This window comes from Ambystoma mexicanum, chromosome 8 (assembly GCF_040938575.1).
Source record: "Ambystoma mexicanum isolate Mex_15411 chromosome 8, UKY_AmexF1_1, whole genome shotgun sequence".
NCBI classification, from domain to species: domain Eukaryota; kingdom Metazoa; phylum Chordata; class Amphibia; order Caudata; family Ambystomatidae; genus Ambystoma; species Ambystoma mexicanum.
The window spans coordinates 1258161691-1258180186 of NC_090929.1; the positions used below are offsets into that span (position 1 = coordinate 1258161691).

Here is an 18496-nt window from a genome sequence, read left to right on the forward strand (position 1 = left end):
TTGGACTCTGTTAGTGAGGTAGCTGGGGGCAGCATTGTTTGGTGCCTTATGTGTCCAGGAGGCTGTTTTAAAGTGGATCTTGTTGAGAGTAGAGAGCCAATTGTTTTGACGCCTTATTACTGAGATATGAGACCTTTTAGACACGCTTAGTGCCGCTCTAAGGGCATTTTTTTGAAGTATCTGAATTTTTTGGGTGATGGATTTGTTGGCACCAATGTATAATGCATTGCAATAATTGAGCCTAGATAAAATCAAGGCTCTTGTTAGGACAATACAATTATCATCTGATAGAAAGGGTTTGCCCGTTCTAATTAGCTTACATGTGTAGGCCGTGGCGGAGGCCAAGGCGTTAACCTGTTTAGTTAGGGAGAGGGTGGAGTCGAGGTAGAAGCTGAGTGTTTTCACCTCTTTAGCTACCTTAATAAGATTACCATCAGTGATGAATGATGAGTAAGCCTGTCCTAGTTTTTTTTATGTTGGCATGTGTGCCCAGTATGATGAGTTCCGTTTTTTCATCATTCTGGCATAGACCATGGTGTAGCCATCCATGCATGAATGATGAGATACACCCTGTTCACTGTTGAGACTGCCTTCTTAATTTGCCCCCGTAGTGTAGACGAAGAATTCTACCCTACAATGTAACCCTGTGTCTGGATACAAGAAAACCAGCACCAGGGATCAATTGTTTGGAAGAATGGACCCAAAAACTGCGTGGCAGTAGACTCCCTCGGGTGCGACAGTATTCCAGTTGACACAATAAATGCTTTTTATGCCGACTTCACAATTATGCTGTTACAATACACAAGAAACAAGAATCCTTAATACTCAGATAATGTGAAACGAAAAGCAGAAAAAAGAATAAAGACAGACACTCTTACCATGGGATTGACAGCAAGTATTCCAGAAACAACCAATGCTCCAGTAAGACCGCCAAGTACAGGGGGGTAGGTCTATTCCCGCTGGCACGCGTACGCCTAAGGGTCGGAAGTACAATACCCGACGAAACGAGGACGCTCCGACCTCAGCCCCTGATGGTACCACGGCAGTCTCTACTCCGTACCGGGGAAGAGGAGAGGAGTGGTGTACTGGCAGTCTGGTTGAGGAGCAAAAGGCACGTGGATCCCAAGAAACAGGAGGCAATCCTATGCAGTCCACAATGATGAGTTTAGAAACAACGTTGATCAAACGAGTGGCAATAGCAATCCATAAGGCAGTCCGGGTCGATAACTGAAGGAATTTCACAGGACAAAATGTAATCCAGAAGGAATTCCAATTCGGCAACGGGAGATATTGACGATCAAAAGCGTGAGGCAAATGGCAGTTCCTGGGTGCGGTCCGGTTTGGCAACAAGAAGCATCGGGGTGGAACGGGAATCGTTCCGGGTGTAAGGTGGAAGGATGGAAGGAGCGGGAGGACAACAGGTAAGGAGAATAGCATAGATAGGAAGAGGAAGACAATGGAGATTCCAATCACGGAGGACGAAACTTCGAGGAAATCACAAGTGCGAGGATGAAGCAGGGGTAACAATAGCGACGCAAAGACAGGAAGGCAAGGAATCCAGAAATAGCAGGCAAAAACAAGGGATATCTCAGGATACGTAGCAGGCTCCAAAATCAAAATCAGAAGCAACGAGTTTGTTTGCTGGCTAGAGTTCATCTAGCTGCGGTCACATGACCTAAAGGTGCAGCTGACGTGAAGCGGGTCGTCGTGCCTGCCCTAATCTCCATGGTAACCGCCAACGCAACAACACAGAGGGACAAGGTTTTGCCAATTTCTTGTGGCCCTGAAATAACCCTCTTTTACGAGGAATCCGAAGGGCTCGTGAGCGCTGACACCATGTATAGTGTTCCTGTTGTGTCTGAGACGATGGGGAGGGAGCCGGTTTGGTTCGACTCCTGTTGATCCCGGACCGATTCCTGACATTCACAAAGGCAAAATCCTCTTCATAATCCCCAGAAAGTGGGAGGAGAATCTGGGTATCATCTGCATAGTTAGTGTAGGTGATACCAAGAAGATCCAGATCATCGAAGAGGGGCTTGGTAAATATGTTGTACAGAGTGGGGGAGCCTCAGGATCCCTGGGGGACACCGCACGTGATAGGCATAGGGTCCATTGCTGCTGAGGGTGCAAAAACCCTCATGGTTCTGTCACTCAGGAAGGATTCAATCCTTATTATTGCCTCTTTTGAGAAGTTGGCAGCCGTGTCTAAATGTCTGCGTAGGACCTTGTGATCCACCAGGTCGAATGCAGCAGAGAGGTCTAGTAGTAGTAGGAGGGCCGTTTCCCCTTTGTCTCTCAACTCATCGACCTGTGCCTTCAGGTCAATAAGGGCAGTCTCTGTTCCTTGTTGGGGTCGGAAGCCTGACTGACGTGCTCCTAGGAGTTTGAGATTCCAGACATTTTTGGATCTGGAGATAAGCCACTTTATCAAGGATTTTGAGCAGAAAGGGTACTGTTGTGATGGGATGATAGTGGGTATTAACGGATCGAATGTTTGTTTTTTTAGTAGTGGGAGCACCCATGATTGTTTGAGATTGGATTGTACGGTTGCAGATGAAAATGAGGCATTAATCAGTTTAGTAATAAAAGGGGCAAGATCTCTTGCAGCATCTTTTATAAGCTGAATAGGGCAGAGATCTCCCTGACAGTTGGAGGGCTTAAGTGAAAGAATTACTTTCTCAGCCTCAAGGATAGAGATTTTGGTGAAATAGAAATGGGGAGTCAGGTTAGCTGAAGAATCCTTTGGGGTGACATTGGGAGCCTTGTGGTTGGGTAGGTGGTTAAGGGGTTGTTTTTTTTGTGATATTTTATTTTGAAGTGTGGTTACTTTATCCAAGAGGGCCTGGTGTATGTCAGAGCAACATGTTTTGTCCTTGGTACAGATTTTGGGGGTGATGATAGGGGATTCAAGTTCTTTGAGGATAGAGAACAGTTCTTTAGTGCTAGAGTTGGCACTTTAGATGCGTTTGTTATAGGAGTTGCGTTTGGTGAGGAAGATCTCTTTTTAGTATTGGGAGGAAATGTCAGTAAGTTTTGTTTTATTGGAGGTGGATGGGAGAAGTCTCCATGTGGTTTCACAGCTCCTTTTTAAGTGTCTGAGGGCTTTGAGTTGGGGAGTGAACCAGTTGTTCAGATGTGTTTTTGGCTTGCCAAACTTTTCCAGCAATGGGGCTGAGTTTAAGGGGTGCAATGCTGTCCAATGTGGTTAGCATATATACTTGGGTCAAGGTTGTCATCTAGCCGATTGAGGGTAGGCAGGATAGCTGGGATCACAGTATCCCTTGTTATGTTTTTTTGTTTCTAGTTGGACAGGGGGAGCGGTGGGTATAGTAGGCAGAAGTGATCTAGTGGTGAGGAGTGTGAAGGACATGAGAGAGTGGTCAGTCCAAGGATAGGGTGGGATTGCAATAATATTGGCTGTGCAATTGTATTCTGCCACCCAGTCAAGGGTTCTTCCTTTAGTGTGGGTAGGCTCACTAACTTTTTGCGATAGGCCTAGTTCAGATAGTGTATTAGTAATGGTGGTGGCATGCTTGTCAAGAGGATCGTTGAAGCCCAGGTTGAAGTCACCTAGGACTAGTCGTTGAGACGTGGTTTTGAGATTATCATAGAGGAGAGCATGGATGTCCTCCTCAAATGTTCCAATGGGGCTGGGGGGTCTGTAGATGAGATGGATAGTTAGTGTCTGGGAGTTGGTTAGAGGGAGTTTGGCTGTGAGGGTTTCACATAAGAGTGTATTATGGTGTGGGCAAGTCCCATAGACAGGCTAGATTTAGCGATGATGGCAGTTCCTCTGCCTCGTGCATTTACTCTGTCTTATCTGATTATGGTAAAACCATCCGGGAAAGCTAGGGCGAGTAGGGGTTCTGTTGCTTCATGCAGCCAAGTCTCCGTAATGGCTAAGAAGTTAAGGTTGTTAGTTATTATTAGGTCGGCAATGTCCCCGGCATGTGCCACTAGAGATCTTGCGTTTATTAGTGCTGCCTTAAGTGGAGGAGCAGGTATGGCGGTGGTGGCCGTTGGTGGGATCTTTTAGAGTTATTGGAGATGTTCGGTTTGGTTGAGGCATGGTAGAGATCAGTGTTATTGATAGTTTTGTCATTAGACGTCTTGTGGGTAGTGTGGCTGGTGGTTCTGGCGTTGGCGGCTGGTAGTGATGTGGCAAGTGGATCGTGTAATTTACTGAGGCGTGAGCAGAGTCTAACGTTGCTAGCCTCTAAGATGCAAGGTGTACTGGGGCAAGGGCTAACTCCGAGGTCACCTAGGTGTATAGTCGGAAGGGGCTCAGTGCTGGTTAAGCAAGACATGTGTTAGGCAGAAACCTGTGCAGTTCCCTCTGGGACCACTGCAAAAAATTTAAGACTACAGGTGTTGGCAGTAAACCCACTTGGTAGCAGTCTGCACCACACAGATTCACTGTGGTAGCTGTGGCTGAGCAGTCAGACTTCCCTCAAGAAGAGTTAGGCAGTATACAGAGGATACATAATAGGTACAGAGGTACAATAGCACACGCAAACACTGACCAGAGCTAGGTGTAAAAGTACAAACTTATTTATTAAAGGTACACTCATAAATTACACTAGCACATTAGAAAAGGTAAGAAAGTCAAACACAGTTACTATTACTCATATGTACATCCCTAATCGTTTGTTGGACAATTCTAAGTTAACACCACTTATTTCCAACCAGAGGTGAGCGCTTAACGTTAGATGGTACTCCAACAAGTATTACAAAAAGGGGGGGAAAAGGCAGAAATAAAGAGAGCAGTAAGGTAAAACACTTTTCACATAAGGTTAGCAAAGACAGTCAATGGTGGAACAAGGGGAATTAGTTCGGGGCCCGCGTTAGAGGGAGCCAGGCGAAAAGGTGCCCAAGATCACACAATGTCACAAGTCTTTGCAGGTGAGTAGAAAACGGTTTTACTATGGTTCTGAAAAGTTTAGTTAGGGTGTCCCAGACCTACCCAGGTTCGAGAGCCGAGGGCTAAATCTACCCCGTACAATCGGTGGCAAGGGAGGCCGGGCGGAACACAGTACCTTTAAAAGTGGAAAGATTCCTCCAGCGGTGGCAGTCGTTCCTGGTAGTGGGTGCAAGTCGCGGCGTCGTCCCGAGGAAGAGGTGATCTCGACGGGGAGGAAGGCTGCAGGTCGTTGCACTACCAGGGATGAGGCCAGCCGTGGAGTTCTCCGGTCACAAAGGATTTTTACCCCTCTTTCGCGGTTGAGGTAAAAAGTGGTATCCCGGTTGCCGGGGTGCTTGGCACAGGCAAGGTGGCCACGAGATGCTTCGGGGCGGCGAAAAGAAGGCAGCAACTGGTTGTCCCCACCAGTTAAGGGAAGAAGACTCTCCGGCGGGAGATCTCCTCTGTCGTCGGGAAAAGTGGTGAGACGATTCTGCAGGGCTTCACCGGTGGTGTCGTCTTGGCAGGTCGGCTCGGCTTCTCCCTCTTCGGCTTCTTAGGTCCTGTGGCGACTTCTGAAGGACCAGTCCCAAAAACCCTGCTTTTATGCAGAAAACCCCCATTCATACAGCCTAGCTGTCACTCAAACATGCTAAGTGGTGAGCGGGGTGGCTCACCACTTGGGCCAATCACACTAGAGTGCGACCTGAGTTGGCAAGGCAACTCGGTCCAGGGTGCCTAAACCCCCTCCCACACCCCCTGTGGACCCAGACAGAATGGCACCACTTTGGAGGGCTTCTGTGCAGAAGCCCGCCAAAAGTGGAACAAAGGCTCGACTCGGGTTCAGGGTTACTGAAGTGAACCTAGATGCCATTTTGGCGGCGAGTTCCGGCAAAAGATCCCAACCGGTGAATTTATATTAAATAAATAAACCGGCGGTATCTTTAACATTGCACCAAAAAGTGGTGCATCAAAAACCAATGGGAAATCCCATTGGGAAATATTCCGGTGGAATATTTCCGTGGTATCCACTGCCACCAGCCAGAACTCGGCGAGGGGGGACGGGACAGTACCCCCTCGACAACAGACCCAGGGGCAATCTAATTGCCCCTACCAGTACTTCCAGAGTAAGATGGTTTGTACTGGTTAAGTTCCTAAGTTAAGACTAGTAAAGTCAATGGTAACTTTACAGACCCAGGGAGACAGTAGTCAGTCCAAGGGTGTGGAGTCTATGTTTGGGGGTCTCTAGGACACCCCTGTGCTACTGCACTGAGGGTGCTGTGTAACACATATTCAAAAACCAATGATGGCCTATGGGGAAAATTACCCCCTAGCCCATAAGCACATAGCAAGTCACAGAGAACACTCTCAAGTCATGTCCAAGAGTGAGGGTAAAAGAGTCTCACTCTTGGCAGGAGAAAACAATAAACCCCACCAAATCCAGCAAAGCTGCTGGGGGCCTCACTAGGTTAGGAAATTCAGCCTAAACAGAGAATTCTTCCTAACAACATGGTCACTAGGATTTGTATTGTCAGGGTAGTATACGTCGCTAGCAAGAAAAACAGTGATATGGCTAGTCATACGTGTAAGCATTATGAACAGGGGCCCCCTAGGTTTATTTAGGCCTCCCTAGACTATGATCACAATGGCTGCAGTACTATAGTACAGGTTATCTAGGCTCAATCATAGGCTTGATACAATTTACCAATGTAAGGCGCAAACATATGCTAGATACAATTTACCAATATAAGGGGCAACCATATGCTAGTTTACAGTTTACCAGAATGGGGCGCAAACCTACGCTAGGTACAATTTGCCAGAGTGGGACGCAAATATAGGCTAGATACAATTTACCAAAGTGGGGCGCAAACATATGCTAGATACAATTTACCAGAGTGGTGCGCTAACATAGATGAGTTTTAAATTGGTTGGGATAGCCTCTTCTGATATTTCTATTGGACAATTGGCTGGTTACAATTTACCAGAGTGGGGCGCAAATATAGATGAGTCTTAAATTGGTTGGGATAGCCTCTTCCGATATTTCTATTGGAGAATTGACTAGTTACAATTTACCAATGTAGAGCATATTGGGGTATGAACGTAGGCCAAGTACAATATGCTATGGAGGGGGAGTGTGAGCTGGAAACAATTAACTAGCATAGACAAGGTGCGGTGCAATGACGGGCACGGTTTTGTTTACAGATGTAGGTCACAATGAGGGGCTAGATGCAGTTTGCTCGTATACAGTGGGCATGTAGGCTTGCATAAAACAACTCTGAATTTTTGGAAGCATGCATTGGAGCGTTGAAATGTGCAGATATTACAAATACGGCCCAAAGATCGAGCATGGTGCAGGGAAGGCGAGACCTGCTGCGCCAGTCGGTATTTATTGTCAGCAGAAATATATTGCTGCGGAAGGGCAGGGCTAGACCTTTTGCGGCGGTAAGACAATGTACCTATAGAACTGGCAAACCAGTCCTTCCGTCCTGGCGTTAAGTGCGTGGCTTTGGACGTCACACGGGGGCAGTAAATTGTTTGAATTAGCCCTCTGGGATACGCAGTTGTGTGGTAGTCGTGGGCAGAGATTAGCAGCCCGCGGCCTCGACCGGCTCGGACAGGCTTAGACAGGCCGCGCCTTATAGTGGAGTGCCTTGCAGGGGGAGTGCCGGCTAACGCCTTCCGGCTTGTAGTGAGCAGGAAATAGGAGATGTAATAGGCGCTGTAAGCCAATGGGGTGGCCCGTTCTCCTCAGAATCGGTTGCCTAGCAACCTAAACACAAACCATTTTGGAGGCTTTGCGTGTATCGGCAAGATACCGAGAAGGCCGAAATGGATTTTCAAAGATGCCAGGGATCCTTCTATGGAGGTGAGAGCAGGGTGAGTGTGCCGGCTGTGCACTGTGTCACCTTATCCTTGCTGGATTGATCCTTCTGTGCGGGTTGCTTCTCCTAGATCGATCCGACAGCATGGATGCATATGCGGGCTGGGCTCCTGCCCACCCATGGATGGGTATGTCCTGGAAAGTAGTAGCAAGAGCAGAAAGAAGGCGGCACAAATCTGGCAAACCAAGCAGAAGTGGGACAACCAGAAGGACGCCGAAACATGGATGCAGCAGATTTCACCTGCTTGTTCTGAAAGGGTCCTGTTCCCCAAACTTTGAAGTGTAGAGGCTGCACAGCGGAAGACGTGCAGCAAGGCTGTCTTTCCCCTTGTGCGCCTGATTGCTGTGGTTGCCATGCAGAGAATGTGTCAAAGACCGAGGCGAGGAGCTGTTGTCAAGCCGTGGGTCTCAGGAGCGAGAGGGGCTCCTTAAACAAGTGGCCGGACCGGAGACACCTTCAGCGAGGAAAGGTGTGGGTCCATGCGAAGCCAGAAGCAGTAGAAGTTGTGGAAGGAAGTAGTGAAACCACGCAGAACAAGGTTCACAGAATCCGGTGCGTGAAACCTGGAGTTTTGATTCCTTGCGCGAGCACTGCCGGCAACAGTATCCAGTTTCTTATTCACTCGCGTATAGTCAGAAGCGAGCTGAAATTATTAGTTGAAGCTTTAATAAAGAACAATGGAAATGTAGCACTTGCGTGCATTGGGTAATTCGCATGTCTTCATGTGAAGAGCAAACGCTGCGAAAGACCATTGTTAAACCCTTAAAAGACTGTAATTATGCTTTTCAAAGTAAGACTGAACTCTATCCTTTGTTTCACGTGGGCATTCATCTCCTATAACAGAAGTTAAGCAGTTAAACACTGTATCTACAATTGAAGAGAAGAACAAGCCTTGCCCAAGCTCAGAGTCTCCCTATACTAAGATTGAAAGTAGCCTTTCCAAGAGCCAAAAAAGCAATTTAACTATAACTGTGAACCCAATAGCAGTTAAACGTTTCCTAAAATACAAGTGTGCAAGCATTACCTCGAGCCAAGGCATCTGGGTAATTACTTGGGCTAACATTTGGCATAGAGGTGAAGGCAAAGTTGGAGAAGAGAAACTTGCTGTTCAACATTATTTAAAGTTGTTGTTGTGGCAGACAAACAAGAGAGGCAAAGAGGCTACCTCTTTTGAAGAGAGATATTCAGCGGGCGAGTGCCTTGAATCCTTGAAGATGTTGAAATACATTAAAGTGAATCTTGTCAAAACCTGTCTTGAATCACAAATTACTGAAGCTGTGGTAGTAGCCCAAAGTACTGAAGGTGTAGTTGTATATCTGGTTGTCAGTAGATGCAACATTTCAGTAGCCTAAACGAAGTGGAGTAAAATAAGGCAAAGGAGACTGTTTTCATGGTACGCTTGTATAGAAGTGAAGTTGTTGAAGCAGCAGCACTATGAAGTCATCCTGACAAATATGCCTACTGTGGATCCTTATCTTGTAAATAATGACATACTTACTGTTAACCAAGAACTGTGTTTCACTGACAGTTGTAGAAGTTGCATTTCTTTTGAATGGTGGCAAGTCTTTATGTAGTACGGAAAGTGGTGACTAAGCATTGTGGCTGTGAATACCGTTGGTGCTGTTCTGAGGAAGTGGAAGGTCCATATTTCACCAAGGAGAAACGATTTGCTAGTGTGGAAACTTTGGTTAATACAACTTTATTTTGACATTGAAAAATCAAGAACTATCTTACATACAAGGATTTCCTTATTTGAATCTTGGAGCAGAATTCACTTTGAGATTATCAAGAAACTGTGAATGTTGTTGAAGCTATTTGAATTGCTGTATATTTTTTTGTATTTAATGTTTTGTGTGAGAGTGTGGCCCTTTAGTTTTGGTTATGCAGGGAGATCGTCACCAGAGTAGGGATAGTGAGGTATTTCATTTTATTTATACCTTAATAAAATGGCATGTTTTGAACAATCATCAAACATTTGTCCGCCTCGCATTGATAATCCTTAACAGGAGACACTCGAGAAGCAGGCGGAGCACGCTCATGGATACCTCTGCTTATTGCCCAGATGCTGACACTCCCTTTCTGTCAGGAACAACCTGTCTCAGCTTGAGTCTCAGGGTAGGAAACTGCAAAATATAGACTACCCTTTTCCTAATAGTTACATTCAACAGCCAGTGTTCAATTCTGCTTCCTGCTCTCCCAACTTAACCCTACCTCCCTTTTTTGCTGTCCTTTCATAGCCATTTGTTAGGGAAGTGGAATGTTTGTTGAGCCATTGATTGCTCAGCCACTCAGTTTCCCCAAAGGATCTGCCAATCACTTGCATATCTACTTGTAGCGCCTCTGGAAACAGAGTAAGGGGCTCAGAGAGTTGGCATTAGTTGTTTGTCGTAGATTTTCTAAACCCTTTATCCAGGCATCCACACAGAAATCACTCTCCCAAGAATTTCTTGAATTCCTCTGATTTATCCAAGGTGGTACTTGTGCTCTATTTATGGCTATCTCTATTCTTGGGACTCCAGTAACTTTGCCCTGTCCTGATCCTTCCCAAAGTCTGATCATTTTTGGTGTCTCAGTCAGAGAACCCTTTCATCTATCCCCTTCCCCACTGCCTTTACCTTCATTTATAAATCCCTGGTCTTCCAGGTCAGATTCATATTGAGCGCATTGGTGATTTTACAGGGGTCCGCTCCCCTTCATCCGAAGACACTGCTTCTGTGATATCTTTCTGTACCTTGTTTTAAAAGAAGCCAGTAGGTTTAAAGAACTCTTTCCCCCCACCCCACTTGGATTTCTCAGCAGGTGGCAGCTGAAAAGCTCCAGCACCGCAATTGTTTAGCACACCAGTAAATTAGCATCATAGAGGTATTACTTTTTTAATCCTGCAAGATTCCAGAAATGGTGCTTCTTCCAAGTGCCTTCATACAATAATCTGCCGCACCCTGACCAGGAGGATGCTTGGATTCACACCACTGAGGGAACTGCACTCTCACATGGTGAACATCACTGGCCCTGTCACAGGGATGGTGCACATGTTTTTATTGACTAGAAGGTTTTTTCGTATCATCAACTTTTCAGACTTCTACATGGAATGGGGGGAACACATTAAATTAATTCCACGGAGGGGGGGATAGTGGCGACCTCCCAGCCAATAGGGAGGCTCAGAAGGGGGGCTTTACCAGATGGTAAAGCCCCCTCTCGGAGCCTCCTCAGAGCTGGAGGCTGCCATCTTCCCCCGTTGGGTCCAAGGTAAGTAGCCCCTGTGCTCACTTGCGTCCCCTTCCCTCCCTATCCCCCACCCCCTTTAGCACATATTTAGATCCCCCCACCTCTTGCCCCACTTACCTGGCGCTCCCGAGTGAGTCCCTCGCTGACACTGGCAACACTAGTTTTCCCGGCATGTCCCTGAGCTGGCAATGGCCGCTTTGGAAAAGGAGAAGGTACTATGTGTAGTGCCCTTCTCCCCGACCCAAGGAGGCCATCTTGTTTTGTCCGTTTTTAAAGTTGGGAAATGGCAAACACGTTGTTTCTCAACTTAAAAAAAATAAACCTCTTAGTATACCGGTACAGGTAATTGGCAGGGGTATTACCGGGACAGGTAATGGCCCTGGCTATCGTTAAAGCCTGAGCGATGATACATTACCTTACCTGGTAATGCAACCAGCAACAGGGTTTATTGCTTAATTCAATAGCTGATGTTTGCAAGTAGGCTGATGTGTGTAAAATCTGGCATTGGTTTTTGGCACAACCCAGTGAACACAAAATTAGCCAAGCCATCAAGTGGGATCAGAGGTCAGAAAATAACTTGACTATATAAAGCCAGCATACCTTTTAGTTAAATATTGGTTAAGGAGAGAAAGAAATGGGAGGCCAAGTCAGGATATCAGTTTGAAAGTATGGACTGGAAAATAATGTCTATACAGCAAGGATATATCTAGGAATCCAAAGTTTAGGTTGATGCCTGTTAAACGTATTCATCAGGCTTATATTACTGGCTAATTAATACACATGTAATCCAATGGTCTAGGCTTGTTATCTTGTGTGTGGATGCACAGTTGATGCTTTCTTTTTTTTTCAAATAAACTTTTTATTAGATTATTCAGAAATCTGTGCACATCAACATAGCATTTTTCAACAATACAGAATATCAGACAGAGCTAGAGAAAAGTTTGTTCCACAGGGGATGTTATTGGTGCTATTTTTCCGTGAGGTTTTCCTCAGGGGACGTGAAGCCGGGGTCTATCCTGTCTCATTCCTCAGGCGTTTAGTCCGCTCCACCTTGGAGCCATTGCGTTAGTGGAGGACTCCTAGTGAGGCCTGGGAACTTTTCTGCATAGTCCATGAAGGGTGCCCATGTGTTCAGAAAACTGTTCAGGATACCCGAGCGGATCGCTTATATCTTTTCTGCCACTACTATTTCCCAACACTTTGACCACCATAGTGGGGTTGAGGAGCCGTCCTTGTTTTTCCAGAGCGGTGCCATTGCAACTTTTGCAGCTGACAAGAGATGAGTGCACAGGCGCGATAGCTGCCCAGAGAGTGGGAAAGCCCCTTCCCCTGTTTCTCACAAAAGTATAATTCCAGGATCCCATGGGATTGCCAGCCCGGGGATTGCTCTGATATGGTCTGTCACCTCCCTCCAGTACCCCTCTCTTTTTGTGCAGGACCATACTAGGTGATACAGGGTGCCCTTGGCTGCACGACCTCTCAATAGTCTGCTGGAATTTCAGGGTTGGCATTATTTAATTGGTCTGGGGTGATATAGTATCTATAGCAGAGCTTATATCCTTCCCTGTTCGAGATGCACTGCGTGCTTTTGTGTAGCCTGGTCCAGACCTTTCCCCATTCTTCTATGTCTATTGCTCGGCCCAGGTCCCTCTCCCAATCGAGCATATATTTTTCTTTTTTATCGGGGTCTGTTCTGTCAGGAGATGATAGAGCGCTGAGATTCTCCCCTTTGAGGTTGCTGATTGTAAGGGCAATTCTAGAGCAGTTAGGTCTCTAGCCCCCTTTTCCCTGACTGCTTTGTGGGAGATCCAATGCCGCAGCTGAGCGTAGTAGAACCTCTCGGTCTCTTCCACCCTGAATTTTTCCTTGCATTTTTCAAATGTTATGGGTAGTCCCTCTTCTAGAAAATCGGATCATTTTTCTTTGCCTGGGCTTTTATGGTTGGCAGGTGTGGGAGATCGGCCGGGGGACCGGGCGCCAGGCCTCTTCTAGTTGCTTCCATAGCGGCTTGCCCGTTGATTGCACCCAAGTGTATGCATGAGACTGTTGTGCTGCATGTGCATATCTAGCCACATCAGGGACTCCCAAGCCTCCCAGGGTCCTCTCCAGGAGCATGATCTTCTTTGCTATTCTGCGTTTCCTCCCTCCCCAAACAAATCTTTGTATATTGGTCTGTAGGGTGAGTAATTCACTCTCCAGAATGTGTACCAGAAGTGCCACACATTGGTAACAGTTGATGCTTTCTTATGCGTAGTATGGCAGCACACATGAATGCATGAAATGTGTCAAATACTAAGGATTGGCTGGTTTATTAAGTCCTTAGTCCAAATATATTTTGGGGCAAGATAGAAACTAAGCAAACCACCTTTATTTATTTATTTAATTTGCATTTGTAAAGCGCACAACTGCCCTCTGGCATTGTGGCGCTGTTAATAAGGTTTACTTGCTTACATAAGTGCTTGTGAGAAAACAGACAATAACCATTCATGACTTAGAGAAGTAAGTGCTAGCAAAGACATAGAGTTTGCCTGATCCAATTAGAGGGGCGGCATTAGCATACAATGCATAGAGACAGTGTAGGTGGCACAGGACATGATGCACAGCCCCATCTTGAAGGGCAGCAACATTATACAATGCAAAGACATTATAGGTTGGGTGGCACAGACATGATGCACAACCCTATCTTGAAGGGCGGCAACATTATACAATGCAAAGTCATTATAGGTTAGGTGGCACAGACATGATGCGGAACCCCATCTTGAAGGGTGTCAGCAGCAGGTAATGAATAAGTCAGTGGCACGTACGTCGTGCCAGCCCCAGGTTGCATGGCAGCTACTACACATAGGTGCATGGTCAGAAAAACAATAGGCAACATACAAATGCCTAGTCTGGATCAGTAGCAAATGCAGGGTGCCACAATACAAAGGGGACATTATGCTCTTATACATGGTAGAAGTCAACAGAGAATGGCATGGTACCCGACCCATGTTGAAGGGCAGTGGATACTTACTGGTTCAATGTATGGATCAGAAGACTAAAGTATAGTTCAAATCTCGGATAGAGAGCGGCACTTACATACAGATGCGAGGTCAGATCAGAGGGGGAATTGCCCACACACATGTGACAAGCGGGATGAGGGGGGCTCATTCTCACACATGCGGCCGGTGGGATGGGGGGTACTCATTCTCAGACAGGCGACCAGCGGGATAGGGGCGGCTCATTCTCCACACAGGTGACCAGCGGGATGGGGGGCGGCTCATTCTCACATAGATGGCCAGCGGGATGGGGGGGACTCATTCTCCACAAAGGCGACCTGCGGGATGGGGGTGCTCATTCTCACACAGGCGACCAGCGAGATGGGGGGGCTCAGTCTCACACAGGGTAAGGGGTGAGGTGGCAGATGGTGTCCAGTCATAATTTCGAATGAAAAATTTCGAAAGACAAAAAAGTCATATCAAAAATGTCGTAAAAAAAAGTCTAATTATTTTTTTTTTCGATATATTTTTTTTTTTGGCTCTAGTTTATATAAAAAAAATAGGTTAAAAAAAATTCGCATTTTTTTTTCTCGGCTTTTTGACTTTCGAGATTTTTGTATTCGGAATTATGTCTCTAAACCGTGGCAGATAGCTGGGTGCGCAGCGTACCGTGGTGGACAGGGGTAGAGAGGGCCTTGGGCCTTGTGAGGAGGGCTGGCCAAGCCTCCCGGCCTTCCCATTGGCCAAGATGAATAAGGTCACGACCAATCCCATGGCACCACAGGCACCATTGCAACGTTTTGACAGACAACAAAGGACACGGCCATCTTAGAATGGCAGTGCAGCAGTAAATACAAACGTGGCTCGACACGGAAAACCGCATCAGTTGGAACATGATACTGCATTACATTATGTAAGCTCTTCAGGCAGATGTAGGTGCCAGTGCAGACAAATAGGCATTCAAGAGTCAGTAAAGGTTCTGTGGGAGCGCCATTGTGCGCCACTCACCGCTGCCAAGGCGGGAAGGGGCTTACCTTCAGAGAAGACTCTGCCGTGCATTCAGAGTATTTGCCACATTTATATTCATATCAGTGGTTTTGATATTGGTAAATGGGCTGATAGACATTGGTGATGTGCTTAACTTTTCTACTTGGAAGAAGAGTACGGTCAAATGGGCTGTATCTGAGAATCAAGCCTGATAGGGAAATGTAAAACCCTAATATTCATGTCTTTAGAGCATCTATTATACTTTCATCAGAACTGATGCTTTTGTGACGGTTGGGGTGCCGACACACCTTGTATGAAATGCATATATTGATGTAACCGTGATCATATAATTTTTCTTCAGGTCTCTAAAATCAATTGAAATCTGGTGTTTTTCATCAGAAAATGTCTGGGATTTATAATGCATGTGTGGGATTTGTTAAGTTCAAACCTTGCTGGGACGCTAATCCAGAAGACATTGCCACCAGTTAAAACAAGAGAGAGAGACCTGATTTTTTTAATGAAATCTTTTTTAAAAAAGATTTTTAATAAGGCTCAGAGAAGTTAACAAAAATGCTTTGGAAGGATTTCTTAGTTAAAGTTCACACATCACTTAGGTTTCTTAAGAACAAGTGCTTTTCTCAAAATGTTCAATGGGCTCTTCCATGAGGTATACTTTTTTTTGGAACCTTCTTTATTATGATTTATGTAACATATTTATAATATTTGTAAAAGGTGCTAGTCCTCTTTCAGGACACTCGCTTTCTCACACGATTTAACGTTTATGGCAGCATATCAACAACCTCAGTAACCCACAATTTTCCTTTCTTTACATGCAGCTCGCAGCTATGGCCGGAGACGAGGTAAAGAAATATGGATTTATATTAATGAGTTGTCTGTTTACGCTTTCTGATCTTCTTGCTTTATTGTGATATGAAAATCAGCAATACCCAATGCTTTTTTGAATATATTTGGCATGATACAAAATCATGTGGGTGTTTTAATTCCCCCAAAAAGGCACATTTGATTTTATTTGCAGTTGGTAGTACATTATACTTAAGAGTCAAAACTGTTGTTTAATCTTTGATATGCATGCTTTTATAGTGGCGTAATAAATATATCATTTTGGTATTCTGTATTTGCAGTATGAACACTTTAACAATAAATATACTTTAACAATGTCATGTTGCATTTTACTAATACGTTATGCTTGAAAGTTGGATCTTTTCTGTTTGTTCAATTCCTCATATAAATAAGATTCATCAGTCCTTTGCAATATATATCCCCACTAATTCATGCAAGATATTTTTCTCTGCGTTAGTGAAGAGGTGCCTCCAGGTCAGGCCAGTGGAAAGTGTGCAATGATATCCAGTCCATGTAAGAAGCCCTATATGTAAACAGAGCACCATCCGCTTTTACTTTTTAAAACAGGCATCTACCCCTCCACCCCCGAAAAAAAAAGTACACTCAACAAAAAATAGGTGATAACCAGACACATAACAAGCAGCCTGAACTGGAGAGGAACTTTAAGGTACCTTTTTTAATTGACATGAATTGCTCGGTGCAATGAAGTACGAATACCAGCAAAACTATTATCCCTATCAGGTGAGGTGATTACTCCCTAAAATTTTGTTTTGCTCCCAACTCTAAAAAATAAAAATAGAGGGTAAATTATTCACACTTGAAAGTCTTGTCACGCACCCTGCGTTCAAGCCTGTGCTGCAGGAATAGGAGAGATGCGCTGGCCTCTTTGAATATGCACGCCGCTAGGCCTATCGCTTTTATTGTTAGTGGGTTGTTCCTTCCTGTGCTGTTATGTCAGACTTGACACAGGATTACACACCTGTGATATTTGCTTTTGGGAGGCCATCCCGGCAGCGGGGAAAATTAAACTGTGTAAGGGAGGCTTCACATGCAATGAGGGAGAAGAGTATTTTTCTTGAAAGTTACTGTAAAAGGACTGTTTATAATCGCTGATTATAATCCAGTCGTGGAGAGACTGTTAGTTGAATTTCTTTTCAGCAGATTTATGGTTCAGGTGTTGAAATCTAGTCTTTCCTTTTCTTGTCCACCACACATGTGCTAGAATAATAGGTATTCTACCTTGCAGCAGTTTCTTGTAACAGACATTAAGTGATGTCTGCCAGACCCACATTTAGTTTCAATGATGTCATACCACAAAAAAACAATTATAATTGCAGAACTGAATCAAGCACTCCTCGTATTATCACAGACTCTATATATTTTTGTGGATATGTTTTGATGCATCTGTTAAAATCCATGTTTGTAGTAGACCTATATCGCCCAACTGTCCCCTCACCTAGTGTGGCTGTATAACTCATTCCTAAAGTCTGGCACAATTACCCCCACCATGAAGGAATCGATAACCACCCTAATTGTAATGCCTGGAAAAGACCCCACTAACTGCAAGTCATACAGACCTATCTATATTATGAATCTGGATGCGAAAATGTATTCCAAAATCTAGGCCAACCAACTTGCTAAGGTGGAGAGGTCCATGATCAAACTGGATTCACCATAGACAGATCGACCCATGACAACATTAGACTGATATTGGACCTAATTGATATTGGACGAGGGTAGACCTTGAGATTGGCATAGTGTCTCTAGAAGCCCACAAAGCCTTTGATAAAGTTAATTCGAGGGGATTGGGTCCTCCGACGTATTCCATATCTATGACAGTACTCACCACAGCTGTGCTGCTTTGGAAAATGTTCGGCGTCCTGCGCCGATGACGTCGATGCGCCGTCCTCGAGGACCTCCTCCGACGGCCGATGTCATCCGATGTGATAAGTAGGACGCACGACACCTGTAGCCTCAGTTCTGTTTTTTCCGCGAACGTGTTCGCTTTGTGAATCTCGGTACGCCTCGAGTCTTTGGAGTTTCTGTTGTTCATCTCGGTTCTTTGAACCTGTTCGTTTGTGAAGTTATTCTTCGTGAAGATGTCTACCTCGTCTTCCACACCGCGTCCGGGCTTTAAGAAGTGCGGGGACTGTGGGTCCAAGATGTCGGTCACGGACTCGCACAACGCCTGCCTCTGGTGCCTCGGGGAGGCTCATGACACGGATGACTGTGTCGACTGCCAGTCGCTCACGTTAAAAGCCTTGTGGGAGCGCAAGAAGTTATCGGTAGGTAAGGTGTCCAAGCCCCGGAAGTCGAGGTCTGCGGGGCTTTCCACGGACGACTCGAGGGGCGACTCCCCGCGTCGTCGGAAGTCCAGTGTGTCTCGGTCCCGGAGTCGGTCTCGCCACTCCTCTGCCTCTTCGAGGCACTCCCGGAAGCACCATCATCGGTCGCCTTCCCCGTCGTCATCCGAGGACTCCGCCCGTCGACGGGTCGCTTACTCCACCAAGCATGCGACGCCGGAGGAATGGGCTTCCTTCGGGAAGAAAATGTTGGCGATTCTCGAATCGCAGGGCACTGGTCCGTCCGCGCCTCCGAGAGGGGTCGGTCGTGATCAGCCGAGAGATGCCACTCGCACGCCTTCGGGCTCGGGTGGTCGTCATGAT

General features: G+C 45.8%; 1 protein-coding gene across 4 annotated transcripts in view; it reads left to right on the forward strand.

The window, feature by feature from the left end:
- The window catches only part of CPEB3 (cytoplasmic polyadenylation element binding protein 3), a 1717782-nt gene that overhangs the window by 668374 nt on the left and 1030912 nt on the right, over positions 1 to 18496 (forward strand). For all 4 annotated transcript variants that reach the window (XM_069611374.1, XM_069611377.1, XM_069611376.1 and 1 more), the window contains exon 5: positions 15806 to 15829. In XM_069611374.1, coding sequence (XP_069467475.1) covers positions 15806 to 15829 — 24 coding nt within the window. The remainder of the gene's footprint in view (positions 1 to 15805; positions 15830 to 18496) is intronic.